The sequence below is a fragment of the Oikopleura dioica genome, chromosome 1 (assembly GCF_907165135.1).
Source record: "Oikopleura dioica chromosome 1, OKI2018_I68_1.0, whole genome shotgun sequence".
NCBI classification, from domain to species: Eukaryota; Metazoa; Chordata; class Appendicularia; order Copelata; family Oikopleuridae; genus Oikopleura; species Oikopleura dioica.
Window position 1 is genome coordinate 7,946,755 of NC_137291.1, and position 16,410 is coordinate 7,963,164.

At 38.5% G+C, this 16,410-nt stretch overlaps 2 protein-coding genes across 2 annotated transcripts; both read right to left on the reverse strand.

The window, feature by feature from the left end:
- Positions 1-3,448: 3,448 nt before the first annotated feature.
- LOC145711114 (galactose-3-O-sulfotransferase 3-like) lies at positions 3,449-9,413 on the reverse strand. The gene is made up of 9 exons (XM_081788841.1): positions 9,219-9,413; positions 9,051-9,140; positions 7,691-7,819; positions 7,421-7,595; positions 6,649-7,021; positions 6,428-6,493; positions 6,037-6,209; positions 4,954-5,114; positions 3,449-4,906 (listed from the first exon to the last, which is right to left on the reverse strand). Exons 2-9 carry the CDS (start codon positions 9,114-9,116, stop codon positions 4,661-4,663), a joined length of 1,389 nt encoding a protein of 462 aa, XP_081644967.1. The 5' UTR covers positions 9,117-9,140; positions 9,219-9,413; the 3' UTR covers positions 3,449-4,660.
- A 4,075-nt stretch (positions 9,414-13,488) lies between these two features.
- On the reverse strand, positions 13,489-14,254 carry LOC145711912 (uncharacterized). Its single transcript, XM_081789602.1, has 4 exons — positions 14,153-14,254; positions 14,042-14,093; positions 13,843-13,956; positions 13,489-13,706 (listed from the first exon to the last, which is right to left on the reverse strand). The coding sequence occupies exons 1-4, from the start codon at positions 14,240-14,242 to the stop codon at positions 13,489-13,491; spliced, it is 474 nt and encodes a 157-aa protein (XP_081645728.1). The 5' UTR covers positions 14,243-14,254.
- Positions 14,255-16,410: the final 2,156 nt, after the last annotated feature.

Sequence of the window (16,410 nt, forward strand, 5' to 3'; positions counted from 1 at the left end):
AAAAGGTTGAGAGAATATCATGGAATGGAACGTATGTTACTGGAACGACTATCATCAACGAAGAAACTGGCTATTGCTACAGGCCGATTGTCTTTGAAACTCTTCCAGATGCCTGCGCAGATACTTGCGAAGAGTACTGTTTTCCGTGAATTTTGAATAACTGAATAAATGATTCGTTTCTGATTTGAAAATCTGATTAGAGCATTATTTAATTGTCTAGCTCTAGAATCACGTGCCATGCTCTACAACGGTCAAACACAGCACTTGACATAATCGATGCAATCACGTGTCGGGAGAGCAGAGACAAATCTGATCTTGGTGTCATAATATCAAACCCAGTTTTGTTTTCTGAAAATATATTTGATTGAAAAGCAACTAATTTGATCAAATCCGCTTGTAATTACTAATCACCGGCCACGTTTTATTAATAATAACTGGCTTTAGAAAGTGTCTTCTAGCACTTGAGGGCAATCAAAATTTTGGCAACGAAAAAGCCTAGAAAGTGGTTACCAGAAACTTATAAAAAATTGCTCGGTCGACTACGTGGTTTATAATTTAACATTTTTCGAAATTTCATGCTCCCATTAGACCTGGCTTACCGCGGATAATCCAGGCCAAGGTTTTCAAAGAAGCATCCGAGCCTCTGCTTGGCGGATTGACCACCGTGAAAGCGAGAGCCAGCCAAAAGTGGAAAGGATGACTTTTTATACTGACCGTAATTTGTCAATTACCGAGGTTGTAATCTACTTACAAGTAAACAATTTTCATACAGTAATATGCCAATCTAAGACTAAAGTCAACAGTCAATATTAACCATCGTAAAAGCCGAGATGAAAAAAAAAATTTTATCCAATATTTGCTTCTCTATGTATTTAAGAAATTGATCACTCTCATCAGATTTTGTTGAAAAGAGAAAATGAATGAGCTTTATCTAAAAGAAGAGTTCGTGACAGACTTCGGCGAATACGGAAAGTGCAAACGTTGCAATCGGTTGAACTGCTATTCATTGAATAACTTTGAAATTTCATTTTAGTATACCTGAAAGGTTCGCTACACATTACGGTGACATTTGTTGTTTTCCTTGCTTCAAAACATATCACCCCAAATGGGAAATTTGGAGTCATATTACAAAAAAGTCGACAGCAAAATTTAAATGCCCAGGAGAAGAACCTTGTCAGAAGAGAGATCTCACCTTTCAGGATCTTATTCTTGGCTCATGTTGTGAGAGTGCATCAACGTGGAATAATCCTAAAAGTATTGAAAATGAAAGAGTAGAATTAAAATAAATTTTTCAGATGGAGAATACGAAAAAATAAGATTGGTTCAGAAATATTATGAAGAAAGCATAGAAGAAGAGCAGAAATTAAAGAAAGATGTTGAAGATGCAAAAAATAATATCAAGAAAGCAATAAACAAAGAAAAATGTGCTCGACAAGAACTTGCTGCTGCAATCAAAGAAATAAAAGTCATGGAAGCTAGGCTGGTTGAAGCTCAAAAAATGCACAACGATGCAACCAAGCAAGCTAATAGTAGAAAACGAAAAGCACGGATGGTTTTTCTCTTTGGTGAAATGGCGAAGTCTGAAATGTCCACGAAATGCATCAAAAAAGAAATCAACGGAGAGAACTCACAAAGTTGATTAATTGAAGACCCAACGAGGGCTCCTGTAAGAAATCTGATCCCCAATAAAATTTGAACAAAGATGATTTCAAAAAACTTTTTGTGGGGCCGGAAATCGTAAAAAATCTGCAAGTGCAGTTTTCTTCAGCTCGTCTAGACGAGTTGAATGATGGGTCTAACTCCTGATAACTCTAAGGATTTACCGGTTTACCGGCTGGTTACCGGAAAATACGTTGTCAGCGGCCGTTTTTGTTCTAGAAGTGGTAAACAGATGATCGACCCCGGAACTTGTTTCTTATACTCAGTTCTACTGCAGGCTAAAAGATGAAAGTCGTATCAATAGTCTGAAGAGAGTTATCATTAAAAATAGTAAATTTTACATATATTTCGTAGTTGCTGCACGTTCCTGATTTCTAGTCCCATTTTCGCCAAAAATAGTATTTTAGTGATAACTCTCTTCAGACTATTGATACGACTTTCATCTTTTAGCCTGCAGTAGAACTGAGTATAAGAAACAAGTTCCGGGGTCGATCATCTGTTTACCACTTCTAGAACAAAAACGGCCGCTGACAACGTATTTTCCGGTAACCAGCCGGTAAACCGGTAAATCCTTAGAGTTATCAGGAGTTAGACCCATCATTCAACTCGTCTCGACGAGCTGAAGAAAACTGCACTTGCAGATTTTTTACGATTTTCGGCCCCACAAAAAGTTTTTTAAAATCATCAAAGAGAAATGAGTTTTCTGTTTGTCAGAATATTGAAAGATAATATAACTATAATCAGATAAATTATTTTGTTTTGCTGCTTAGTTGTAAAAAAGAACGGTGATTACCAAAGCTGACGTTATCGTCATCGCACGCACAGCAGAAGATAACAAAAAACACACAGCGAAATATTATCTCAATTATAAGAAAGACGAGATAGAAGCAACAAACTGGCGACCTTGCGTGAGTGGATAATTTAGGCCTTTTTACTTGGCCCAGCCGAGCACTTTTGAATGACACTCATGAGTCGCGGCACATGTGATTCTCAGTCCAAAGAGGCCGTGTGAGCGAAAACGTGCTAGAAACTGGATCTGACTCGTTAATTGCACAGTTAAATTCTAGCTCTTCGTTTGCTCTTTGTTTTGACATGTGTGGATTCCGGGATAATAGCATTACAGTCAATTGAGCCCCGAATAACCATACTTCTAATTCATAACTGCCTGTATGTCCTAATGCCTTCATCGATTTCACGCTTCTCAATCCTTTGAACTTCCCAAAAGTCCGCGCGAAATTCAATAGCCTCATCTTATTGACGAAATTTTTATTTTTATCTCGTTTTTTTCATAATTTTCGGGCGACTTTTTGACGCTTTAAAAATAATTTGTAAACCTACCCCGCGATAAACGAAAGAGACACCTTTATCAGTTAGCGCTTCTTCTATTAAAAAAATCTAAGTAGGACGTACAGTAACGTGCAGGTGCTTGACGCAACGGCTCAGAAGGTTTATTGCGCTCATGTAGCACTTGTGCGAGAGTATCCAGGGCCGTCTTTCTTCATGAGCCGGTCGCCACGTCCGCTACCATTTGCATCCGATCTATCCGACACGTCTGTTTTAAAGCATCTTTCTGAGCCCGTATAAACATGTTCAAACGCAGACGTAAATCCTCACTCTTATCGCAAACTCAAATAAGCCAAAATCACACGCACACATGTTCAGATAACTCTCAATTAGACCAATCCGCGCCTGCAGATGTTTTATTCCAAATTTTAACTTCTAAAATTTCCGATAAAAACAGACATAAGCGGGATTTGAAAGATTTTTATTCTCTCTCGAGAAGATTGCAAAAAATGCAATGATCCCAAAAGAGAAAACTTTATTTGGTAACATGACATATACAAAAGTTGATTTATGTACAGTCAAATGCAGTAAATACGAGCTCAAGCTGAGAAACGGCCTTTTTTAGATGGAAAATCATGATGTTGGCAAGTGGCTGTTAGCAAGTGGAAATTTGCTGTTTAAATTTAGCCAATAAGAAATCTCAAAAAGCCAGCTTTGATTTAATCAAGCAAAAAGAACTGAGCAAATATTCGCTTTAGATTTATTCCAGAGCGAATGGGTGCACTAGAACTCTTGAAAAGCGAAATTGAGACCAGAGGAATAATTCGAGAGGCCAATTTTCTCAACCAGAAGCAAGGGACAATTTCAGACGACTTTAATCTTTCACAACTTCTTCTTTTACCTCAGCTGGCAGAGCAAAGTAAAAATGAAATTTTAAAGCCGCCTTTTATCCAAAGAATTGAGCAAAAATGTTAAAAATGCGCGGGGTCGCACTAACCCTAGCGCCAAGCATCAAATTCCCGACTCCGGCTTCCTTAAAAATATTTTTCAAAGAAGCCAAGTTGAAATTTGATGATGGCTCATTCACGGCAGAACACTCTTTCCCATCTGATGACAAGAAAGGAAGATTTTTGGTCAAAATTGCATTTGTGATTTTTCGAAAATTAAATTAATAAGAAAATTTTAAAATACATAATTTTAAATCAATCTTATCAAAATAAATTTTCATAAGCGACTCAATTATTTGAGATACTTATTTAATTCGTTGGAAAATTTCTTTTAAACTTTTATCTGGATAAAATTATAATAATTTCAGGGTCATATCGCCCCTACGTTTTTGTTGTTGATCGCACAAATCACGTGATTTTTGTGCATTTTGGAAGACTATTGATTTTGTTAAATTTTGACGGAAAATATACAGCTGGGCGCTTTTGATCGAGTTTACCGAATTTTATCTTTGTAACGATACTTTTTGATTATAAGCGGTAAGTTGAAATTGATTTGACGAAGAATGGTAAAATTGGTTTGAAGACAAAAAGACTTTGGCGGTAAGTTTTGATTAAAATTGGTTTTCTTTCTTTTGCTATTTACAGGGCGAAGCGGCCAATTTTTATGACCAATTTTTGGACACGATTTTCGGCCAATTTTGTTTGTTTTGTGAAAATTGGGACCTCTAGTCTTTGACAGGAAAAAAATATTGAGAGGGAGTAAACTCGATCTAGAGCATGAGGTCTGCGTGAATGTAGGGCGACTCGCCAAGTACAGTGCGTTGCACGTCGTGGTGCAAAATGTGCTGCCGGATGTAGGAAGGCTGCGGGGGTAAGTCGGTGCGCTCCGACTGGAGCTCGCGAATGTGATCGGCGAATTTCACCTCGCCCCAAGTCATCTTGAGACACTGATCGCCCGATTTTCGACGAAGCTTAATCCGACGGATCCAAGGAGTAAGTCGCTGCTGGGCATAAGCCTTAAATATTTTTGTTTAGCAAGGATGCCTTCTTAGGACAATCCTACATCGACGCAGCGCTCCTCGACGTCGCGCAACTGGGCGCGAAGCTTGTTGACTTCCAAGCTCATCTTGTCACGCCCGAATTTCTCCACGGCAATGTCGAGTTTCTTCTCGAAGTGATCGTAGAGCGAAGCATCTAGTGAGTTCCATTCGCGAATTTTGCGTGCTCATAAATGGTCAACAACACATTCCTGAAAGAAAAAGCCCACGACTTTCGAGCCAAAATGACGATGGCACCCAAGAGCTCGAAAAACTGGCGCGCAATTTGAAATCTTAATTTAGGCTCTAAAATTTTAATAATCAAAATTGAGGTTTCTTATTTTAATTGAAATTTTAAATAATTTTGAAGCTTATATTCTTTTTAAAATTTAGTAGCTCGAAAAAGTTTAGACTTGCACTGCTCCGAATCGATAAACATGTCCGACGAAGTTAAAATATAGAATTTGCATGTTTGGATTTTCAATTTGAAAAATCTCGAAATCTGAGTAAGCGCATCGCCAGATGCATACGAGGGGCCAGTCAAGTGGCATGAAAGTGGGACGCATGCTAGGGAGTCAAAATATTAGAAAGATTAAGCCGCTCTGAAATAAAAACTGAAAAATTATTCCCGCCACCGGTTAGACTGCCGCATCCTAAAATATGGTTAGTCTCATTTTGAAAGAGCTTTAAATCACATTTTACATCAATTATGTTCAAAATAAGCTAGTATAAGTACTGTACCTTTGGTTTAAAAATGGATGTTCTTCTGTATGGCGTTTTTCGTCAAGTCTTTGTTTCAAAATATAATAGCCGCTTAGCGGCTATTTGACCGATGATATCACATTAAAGCCGCGCAGCATCTTTTTTCAAGACAAAAACTAAGCTTTTATTATGCCCTCGTAAAGAACTACTGTAACTAAAAGTTCATCAGATTCAATTTATGACTAGTGAATACGTGTCCACTTTTTTTAAAGTCGTTGTTGATTGATTCGAAATAATCATTCATGATAATTGTTCTCGAAAATGCATTTGATTGATATGAGAAATTAAGGTGAAGTAAACTACTTTCTACATGTAGTGATTCTATCTACTGATTAATCGACCGTGTCCTTCATCCGTAGTAAGTTCTGTGCTCTGCGTTTCTCTTCTGACCTTCAGCGCCAGGTAGATGACATCTTCGTCGGACATGCAAAGAAGATCTCGGAGTAGAACGATCGACTCTTCAAAACGATCGGTGATCATGACCAAATCAAAGATCTTGTCCATCTCCTCGATAGCGTATCTGAAAAGGAAAATAAACGGATGAGCGAAAAATCCAACTTCGCCAGAATCCAACTCAAGGCGGCACTTTTAATTTGCGTACTGCTGGAGTAGGCCAATTACCAAATCATCAAATTAAAAACTCGCGACGTCGATTCTAACGTCAACGACTGCATTTTATGCACTTTGAGCTTGATCATTTGGAAGAAGAAAAAAAAAACGGTTTTTAGTATAATTTACCTTGCATATTCTCGACTGGTATCTTCGTTGTCGAATCCCAAATCGTATGCCATGTAGTTTTTGGCTCTGAAAAATTATGTTAAAAAAATATTTTAAAAATCTATTTTAAAATTAAGGGTTTCACAACGATTTTCGTGAAATTGTAAAATGAATAATTTTCTTTTAAAAATCAGGTTTTTCGAAGTCTACATCCTTAAAAATTATGGTCAAAGCTCACTTACCGGAAATACCAGGGAGTCGATTTATCGTAGAACCTTTCCGGGTCGCTGAGGAAGTTCTTCAAAGTGCCGTTTCTTCCGACCCACTGGGCGAAGGGGTAGTCGCGGAAGAAGCCGAAGATGGACTCGTAATTTGAGATTGGATTTCGCATGATAGTAACATACGCAGCGTTATCATGCATCTTCTTCTCGATCTCCTCGTAGTTGAAGCGGAAATGGTGGCATAGAACGTCGTACTTTTCGGCCACGGGGTCGACCAATCGCTGGTCGAAGCTGACCGGGTATCCGGCCAACTCCCAGTGGTCTTGGATTGGAAGACCCACGAGCATTGAGTTGCGCTCGGCGTGGCGGAGGATCATGTTTGTGATTGTCGTTCCTGAAAAGAAAAGTTAAATCTTCCCCATTATTTCAACCCTCATTTGAATTTTCTCCCTTCTTGGAAGAAATCAGAGACTACAGTACTAAAATTTCGGGCTTTTAAATGCCAGACCTTTCAATTCGGAAAGGCTAAGCCTATGAGCCGAATCAAGTGTGATCCAAGACCGCCCGGGCGAAAAGAAAAAGAGTGCTGAAAAGAGCGGTCCAAATTCCTCCCCAACCGCGCACTCACTTCTCGTAATTCAAAAAACGATCGAGAGGGCGTTGTCAGAATTATTATAATGAGAAGGCCCTGTAAGCTCTTGAAAAGGCATTTTCTTAAGGGCGCGGGCGGATAAACGTGAACTTTTTTGTTTTGAGAAAAAATAGGAAATTGCATTGTTTTTTATTTATTTACCTCCAGTTTTGTGCGTTTTGACGAAAACGACCGGGTCCGGCTGACAGGTATCGCGCTCGCCGGAAACCATGTCTTCGAATTTCTTCGTGAACGAAGGAGTAACTACGATTGGCTCGTATTCTTCTGCTGCTGCCCGTTTTGGACGCATCATTCCGCCAAGAAGCGAATCCTTCGTCTGAAAATTCAGTAAGTTTTTTGAAAAAGAAATTTCTGATAAGATCTCTTCGACTCCCAAATTGTTGACAGTAACAAAAATGAAACTGTACTTACTCTGTAGTGAAAATGAACATTGAGCAGGATAACAAAACAGAGAGCTATCAAACTGCCCCTTGCAGCTAGCAAAATCTCCAGTAATGTCGACGATTTGCCGGCTACTTCTGTTGTTCTTTTCTTTGAACGCTTATTTGGATTTTTATTTGAGATCAATAAAAATACGAAGCTAATGAAAAATCAAAATTAGGGTTAGGGTTATGTTTTTAACACATTTTCTTCAAAATAAAACATATTGACACCCTTATTTTCGATGAGAAAAGGACCCTCCAGGCTTACTCTGATTGGTTTTAGCTAAATAAAATGAGAATTTAATTAATAGTGTTGGCATTCAGATACAGAAATTCATCCAAAATCGACCAAAAAATTTCGATATTCAGATGAATAAAATATTTCTAATATATCTTTTTCAAAAGAATAAAAGAAAGTCGTTCCTTTTAGAGTTGATTTTTTAATAAATTGATGGAAGAACGAGTAGGGAATTCGAAATAGAAAATCACGAGTTGCGAAAAACGAAAGTGAAGCCGAGTGTGGATTTTGGCAGCGTTCGAAAAAAGGGAAGCCGTGTTTGGTTTCAGAAAGTGTCTTAAGACAGAATAGATATTGACAAATACGTGGACAACAAATCGGTGAACAGTGTCTTTCCCCGTTCTAGGATTTCACGATGGGAGTTCTAAACAAAAAGAAATCGAATCCCAAAAAACTAGAACACGTTGAAAAAAGTAGTGAGTCAGACTGAGAGTAAGGATGAGGAAATTCATGTTTGGAAGGGTACTACTGTTCATTTTTAACAGTAGAATGAACGTGATAGTAAAACCTAAAGAGGCTTATAAAATTGAAGAGTCCGGAAAGAGACACGGTTTAATAGGATCGAGATACACTCGCGGTTGAATAATACCAAGTTATGTGGTTAAATATTCAACGCCGTTTTTACGCATCGTAAATGCACTTATTTTGAATATGAGTTTTCAGGTGATTTGATTATTGAAAGTTTTGTGTCTCTTGTTCATATCACTGTAAATTTAGTTTGACGATTTGATGGTGATAACTTAAGGGTATCCATAAGTTAACAAATTTTTGCTCTAAAACTTTTTATAAGCTACATTTTAATAATAAAATCTTAAGGACCCCTAGTGTATACAGAGAGAAAATGCTGTTTGAAAATTGCTAGGAGGTCGAGGGGGGATCCTTAAAATAAATAGAAACAAAAAGCTTATTTCTTCCATGGCAAGGATTAGTGATTTATTAAAAGAAACAATAATTTTTCAAATAAATAATTCAAAATAAAATTATCAAAAATAAATAACCGAAATTTAAAATTTTCCGAAAATGAAATTTAACAAAATATTAAAATCCGTTCCTTGAGTACGCGTTGGCCATCGTCGCTAACTGCGACAAACTTATTGTGGTAGTTCGCGGAAGTCATAATTTTACTTTTCTTCGCGTTTTGCTACAAAGTAAGTGTTCATAAATCAAAGTAATCTTCGTGAATAGAATCTCTCAAAGTGGTTTCTTTCTTCTATTTTACCGGTTGTTGTTAATTTTTTCAAAAATGTGAATTGGTTTCTTCTTTTTTGATTTTAATCTCTCATGCTATTGAGGCCGTTGTCCTTTTTGGTCAGCCGGCCAAAGAAAAATGATTTCTTCGTAGGATATTCCTCTGTTAAAAAATAACGATTACAAAAATTCAATATAAAAAAGCATATATAGAATTGGGTGCTTAAGCAAAAATATTGGCGCGCAGCGAAGAGGAAGCGCTCCGCCACTAGGAGGAAAAGTGGCGCTGCAGAGCACCGCGCCGCAGAGAAGAGGAGTGATCACGATCCGAGGCGAGATGGACCGCGAGCGCCACCACTTTGGAGAACTGCCGGATAATGCCACAGAATAGGAGATTTTTGTCGCTAACTTAATAAGTGTTGAAATACCAGCAGATGTATTTTTTACTCGATGGCGTTATTGATATTTTTTCTTATTTATGATTTCGAAACTTTTTTCGTTATAAATAATTTTGTTTATTTTTCTGCTATTCAGAATTTATGAACAGCCTTTTCTTCCTTCTTTTTGCCTTGATATAATTTTTTATCATAAAAATTTTTTATATTTAATTATTTTGTCATATTGAATCATAAAAAAACTCGTGAAAAATACGTTAAAAATATTTTTTTTCTGTTATTTTTTAGATTAAAAAAATAATATCATTTTTAAAATTCTGACAAATTTAAGTTTTTTTCAAGTATTTTAATTTTTTATTAAAAAATTATGTCTCGCCGCAAAACTCTATGTCCTCTTAACATTATGGATTGCTTTCAAAAGACCTGCTTAAAAATGCAAAATTATGCGGAAATTATTATCCAAGGCGGGTTCGACCTCGATTTGCCAGAAAACGAGATTCTTGAGTGCGTTTTTCTGAGTGTTTATAAGTGCGTTAGGCTTGTTAATGAACACATGTTCTATTCGCTGCAGCGCGAAATAAGCGGAATTTGTTTTTAGAAACTAGACCACGTTTCTAAGCGGAGCATATTTATTTGAGCTAGCAATAGTGGCTACATGAGGATTTAAGCAAAAAAGACGAATGAACGTCACTTGCGCAATCTCTGAAACGAGCAACAAATCATTCTGGGAATTTGAAGTAAAAGCGAGACATTTTCAATTTGATAAAGAATGACATTCTCGGGGCGAAATCGAGTCAATTTAGGGGGGACAAGGAGAGAGGTGTGAAATCTCATACCGTGGTTTTCCATCTTAAGAGCGCCCAACTTAAGAGCGTTTTTGCCAATATTTTCCATATTTTCTCATCTGAAAAAATCCCAACTTTAGAGCGTTTTTAGGAATTTTTAATTAATAATTAGAATAACGTTTGTTTCAACCTGAAAAATCATTGAAAAAAATTGTTTTCTACGCTTTTTTTCAGGTGAAATCATAGCCTCTGATTCAAAGATCGTAATTTTTTTATCATAAAATGGTAAAAATGACCTCAGATGCATTTTTAGAGTTTTGGAAAAAGTTCATTTTATGCATTTTCATTCATCATTTTTTCCCACTGTCATCCTAGTTTGATCGTAAATTTTCCAACTTAAGAGCGTTTTGGTCTACCCTTGTCATCTGAAAAACGCTCTTAAGATGGAAAACGACGGTAATTTGGGCGAATTCGAACATTCTTTTATTGTACTTTCTCGCTTCAAGAACTTCGAAAAAGAGAGGACGAAAAGTGAAATTATGACCGATTAGCCTTCAAAATTGGGTAATATAAAACAAAACATTGATGTAGCGAGTCGGGGTTTAGAAAATGCTGAAAGCTAAGCTTACGGATTTCCCGCGATTGCGAGACAACAGACTTGAAAGGGTCTTTTAGGCCCTCTTTTTATAAGACCACCGATGAACCACCTAATGAATCATCTCAAACTACCGTGAGAATGAGCCGTTTTTGCGCAAGAAAAAGGGGCCGCTGCTGCTGTAGATTCTTATGGAAAAGGAAATTTAAGCGATGATATTTGATTATCACGGAAATTTGGGCCTTTCAAGTTTTTGGAGCCGGATTCAATGTCGTTGACTAATTGGAATTGAGGGCGTCTGGGCAGAACGTGGCGAAGAAATGGCACCCGGGTAATGCCCATTTTTTTGGATCATCCCTCTCAAGTAAACCGTTCATTCCAAGACATCTGCTGAATACTACCCATGCCAATCCGTTTTCTCGTGTCACTGTAGCCTCGTTTTATAAAGCGCTTTCTTCAATAGAAAGTATAGCTTTTTGTCGTCAAAGCGACCCCTTTGAGCCTCAAATTCGGACATTTTATTGGCTAAAAATCGATTGTAATTATGCTTGTTAAATGCCAAACAAATTGATACACAATTATAAAATCCTAAAAGCCACAATTGTGTTTCTAAAGTGGCTCATTTCAGCGCAAGACGGAGCGCCGAGAAACCGCGGGTCAATATTTGTTCCATCCTCTAACAGTGCGGTAACAACTTTTTTGAAAATCGAAGGTGAGCATAAACTTCCAGGAGAAAGGGGCTGCGTCTTTTCGCCTGCAACGTTATTTGGATTTGGCGAATTTCAACTGGCCTGGTTCATCCTCTTCCGATCCATTATCGCTCTGACTCTAAGCCGGCTCTCTCTTGTTATCATTGTAGATTTCGCAGCAGGACGCCGAGCACTGCTTTTCGCAGAAGAATGCCTTTTATCGCCAGAATTACTTACGTGATCCTCTTATGCTATAAAAGGCTGATAAGCCGTTTCTTGGACTATCGCACGTAACAATAACATATTTTTCACAAAGTGGGTATATTTGACTGGTTTATTTTTGGCAGAACATTTTGGATCCTAGACGGAAATACTGACAGATGACGTTTTTGACCTGAATACATTGAATTTGCATACTTTCAAGTGGTAAGATACTCTTAAAATCTCAAGGCATACATTACGAACTTTTTAAGGAGGTAGATATCAAGATATCGCCATTTTCTGTCAGACTTTTCTCCCAAGGTTAAAAAAGTAACACCCTTATTTTACTTCGGAAACAAAAACTTTAGACCTTTCTCTATTTCTTATGGAAGCTGAAATTTTGAATTTCAAAAATATTTTCTACAAAATTTTTCGTCAAAGATCGCTAACTTTCAAAAAATGGTCATTTTGGCGACAATCGAAGGTGCCCGATCTACATTGTAGCACCTCGAAAGCTCAATGAATCTACATTTCTTGCTTCCATAGGAAAGAGACAATTGCCTGAAATTAATTTTGCCAAATGTGCCATATATGGCACAAGGACTTTCCACCACCCATTTTTCTCTCCGTCATCATTTCGGGTTCTTCCATTTTTACTCATTTTCGGGCAATAGTCTGGGCTTGGGTTTGGGTTTGTTTTTTTAGCTCGGGTTCTGGTTCGAGTTCGGATCTTGGTTAAGGTTCGGGTTCGGCCATTATATGGGGCCTAGGACGACGGAAAAGATGATGTGCCATATATGGCACATTTGGCGGCGGGGGTTGAAATTTTAGTTTGGCGGCGTAAGGTTAAACGGTAGTTCACTTACCTGTAAGATCGATCATGTTCGTCGTCATCTTCGCTCGAATCAGCAGCTTGCCGAGAATGAGCTGTTTTCTTTTGCATCTTACGTGGGTCTTCGATCAAATCGCCAGCTGATTTTTTCGACAAGCTGTTCCTGCCCGTGTTCAATCGCTCCGAGTGCTCGGAAATCGCATCGAGCTGGGGCGAGTGCAGTGGTTTCTCGCGCTTTAGGGAAGTTCTCGAAAGTGGCCGAACTTAGCAGATTTAGAAATCGTTATCATCAGCGTTCGACCGCCGCAAGAAGTGTTCATCAAAAGACCGGATTTTCGGACTTGCTCGCTTGCACAACGGACGCGCAACCGGTGATCTTCAAATTTTCAAAACATATGATTAATTGACCTAAGTATTCAGAAAACTCTGTCTTGAGTCCATTTTGGGCAACTTTCGAGAGGATTAAACTTGGAAAATAATTACTACGAAATTTTTAGAGTAATGAATTTAAATAAAATCCTCTTCCTTTGTGACTCATCGGAGCATTATTTGGAGAAGGTCCACTTCTCGGCGTCGAGGTTCCATCTGGGGCTTCAATTATCGGCGCGTTGTCAGTTGCTAATTCTAGTGAATTCTTCTCACTTTCAAAAATGTAAGATTGGCCACCTGCGCCGAATCTATCGTTATTTTTAAGTCGCGAAGTCATATCATCAGAGAACGAGCTGATCCGCATTGGAAACATTTTTATCACTATTTGAACACGTTTTATTAACAATTAACAAAAAAAAAAGATATTCTAAATTGTTATTTATCGCTAATCGTGGCGCTTTTTGCTATCTTAAAATAGCAGTGAGAATCTAAGCAATGATTCTGAAGAAAAGAAGAAAGCTGTCCAATGTTCCTGTGATCTGAAAAAGTCGTGTTCTGAATCTGGTCAGAGTTGAGTGTGGTGTTTCCGAAGTTGGGGCGTCGGCCTCCACCTCCTCCGTGAGCGGCTGTGGTCGAACGGGAGCCGCCGGAACCTGCAATGGGAAGGTAAGGGCGCGTCCTACCGACAACGCTATTTTTGGCTGGATAATTATGTTTTGATCGGGTCAAGGAGGGACACCGAGCAGGATGAATTTCGAAATAAGGCTTGTCTGTTTTACAGTTACTCACTGTATTCAGGATAATCGTCTGGATGAAACAACTCCGCCTGTCTTCCCCATCTTGCGAATTCCTTTCGAAAGGGGCCCCAGCTCAATAAAGAGGCGGCCACGTTAACCATGGGTGCTAGTAGAACACGATCAATTATCAGCAAGCTAATTTGGTACCAAATTGTTGATTTGGATAAGTGACGATAAGCTAGAACGCGCACCTGTGGGATCGCGAATGACGGGCGCCTGATCTGGAGATGTTTGCAGAGGCAGCTAAACACTACCTTTTAGCTCTTATTTTTACACGTCAGTTTTCTTGCCACCGTTATTACCTGATAATCAGCTGAAGAATAGAATCTACTCCACTGTATAATCGTCCTTGGTCCACTGAAAAGCTCAACTTGTAAAACTCGCCTTCCCATTTTTTCTAAAATCGTCGCTTCAAAGAGTTCAGAAATAATTTAAGCCAACGAGTATTTAAATTACAGCTCTGTGTCATGTTTTTTAAGGCGTGAAATTTTAAATTGACTCTTATTTTTTAGTTTTTTTCGGGGCAAAAAAATTCACTGCGCTTGAATTTTCAATGACAGAAAAAAAGTTATTCCGAATAATGGAATTATTATCTGTAAAAACTGAAGCCAAAAATTTGAAAAAACAAAAGAGCTCGTTCGGTGTAAGATAGTTCAATTCGTTGGATTATAATTTATTTGATTATTGTTCCGTGTTCTGTTTGAAGTGTTCTAGTTTAGCGACAGTCCCTGAACTGTCAATCATAGAACCTATATTAAGCCCTATCAAAGCCCCCTTTCTCGGAGTCAGTTGTGATTCTCGCTGAGTCCCACTTTCACCGTCAGCTGTACACGATTGCTCCTCTCCGTTTTCTATTCTCAATAAACCAGTCAATATCTCCACGAGCTAGCGGCCGTTCGTGTTTGACTCCACGAGATTTAGTCTCAGTTCTCAGAACACCTCACTGGAGACTGAAAGGGATTTTTTTCTTTTCAAACGCCTCCGGAAAATTCCAGTCAACTAGAGATCTACAAAGAAGTAGCCAAGAGCATCGACAATTAACGATCGATCCAGCCACTTCAAATTCAATTTCTCAATCCAGTTCCAGTCACCTAGAGATTTACAATAGAAGACGTCACGATACGAATTCCGATAACGATCTTTTGACTCCAACTGCGAACTTCCAAACTTTACTCCAGCTCTAGAACCGGCCAACTGCTCTTCGCGGCGCCACCAACTGCAGCACCCACAACAACTCAAACAACCACGCCAACTCCTCCGATGACGCTTTGCTCAAACGGGTCAAAGGTACGAGAGGATTAAAGGTCTGTAATTTTTGGAATCACGATGTTGGTCGGAAATTATTTCTTTTCGAAAATCGAGTCATTGACTTCTGAATAAGAATATCGACCACTTCAGGATCCATCAATGTTTTTGGTCAAAATTTTAGGAAAATGTCGAAATGATCATAGTCCCGATCGAATATGAAATTTATTTTCAGTTTCGAAAATTGGGAAATTATCAAAGAACTCATTTTCTCGCTTCCTCATTTTCAGTATTGTCTTGTCTTAACCACATAAATTTTCACTTTTTGAAAATGCTGGTTATCTTGACTTTACTTGAAAGTTTTCTCTTCTTTATGTATAGGGCTTGAGAAGAAAAATTGCAGATGAGAAAATCTTTGAAAGGCGACAGTTTTTTCGTATGAAAGTACTGAAGCAACACATATCAGTTACGCTTACTTGGTGAAAATTTCATCATCAGATTCTGATATTGATCAATAAGAGGACCCAAAGAACGCGTTAATGGTCTTTGTTCACCTTTGTTATGATTATTGCTCAAGGGTCGGATTTTTTGCCAGGGATATTAATTGACTACTGATGGGGTGTTGGATAGCGGAAAAAATCTCATCGGAGCCTGGGTTGCGCTTGTAAGGCTAGTAACAAGACATCCCACTGACGGGCGCTCTGATTCGTCCGTTTAAATTTTCTCGAATTTTCCATAAGATTCACGTAACCCGTTTTTCCAACATCTGACGAATCAGAGCGCCGACCGAGAAAATGTGTGGTAACTGGCCTCACTAGCCTAACTCAGGCCCTCTTGGGATAGGCACTCTGATTCGCCACAGCGCTCTGATGGAAATTCCGCTATCAAACACCCCATCAGTAGATCAACCAGATGTGTAGCTAGCCGCCCCGCTCAAAGTTCAGTTCCAAACAAGCCGCAGTGAAATAGCTCCGTCATGGACCTCTCGCAGGGTGATTATTTTTCTAAATTCTAATGTGCTTATGTTTTCGCGGGAGGGAGTAAGGTGCCAAAGCGCCGAAGCTTTCTGAATCAATTTTTCACTAACGATTCGACCCATAGAACAAACCATTTGGAACTGGTCGGGTATAAACTGTTCTATTCATAATGCACTTAGTTAAATAATCACTAGCTTCCCAAGTTCAATTACACTCTTGGAAATCTATCTTTTGTTTCCTTCCATCAATCTTGAATTCTTGTGCACAATCAAGGTGAAATGAGCACTAGAAATTATAAGCGTCCCTCGTATATCGACATCAACTCTCCTATTGACCAT

What these genes read in the sequence shown, in the direction of transcription:
- LOC145711114 (XM_081788841.1), bottom strand. Translation starts at nt 9,116, where the DNA reads ATGACTTCCGCGAACTACCACAATAAGTTTGTCGCAGTTAGCGACGAT. An exon ending in ATGGCCAACGCGTACTCAAG is followed by an intron (nt 7,820 to 9,050) that starts GAACGGATTTTA and finishes AATCCAAATAAG; the next exon opens with CGTTCAAAGAAAAGAACAAC. An exon ending in CAAAACGCACAAAACTGGAG is followed by an intron (nt 7,022 to 7,420) that starts GTAAATAAATAA and finishes TTTTCTTTTCAG; the next exon opens with GAACGACAATCACAAACATG.
- LOC145711912 (XM_081789602.1), bottom strand. Translation starts at nt 14,242, where the DNA reads ATGGGAAGGCGAGTTTTACAAGTTGAGCTTTTCAGTGGACCAAGGACG. An exon ending in ATTCTTCAGCTGATTATCAG is followed by an intron (nt 14,094 to 14,152) that starts GTAATAACGGTG and finishes GGTAGTGTTTAG; the next exon opens with CTGCCTCTGCAAACATCTCC. An exon ending in AGACGATTATCCTGAATACA is followed by an intron (nt 13,707 to 13,842) that starts GTGAGTAACTGT and finishes TTCCCATTGCAG; the next exon opens with GTTCCGGCGGCTCCCGTTCG.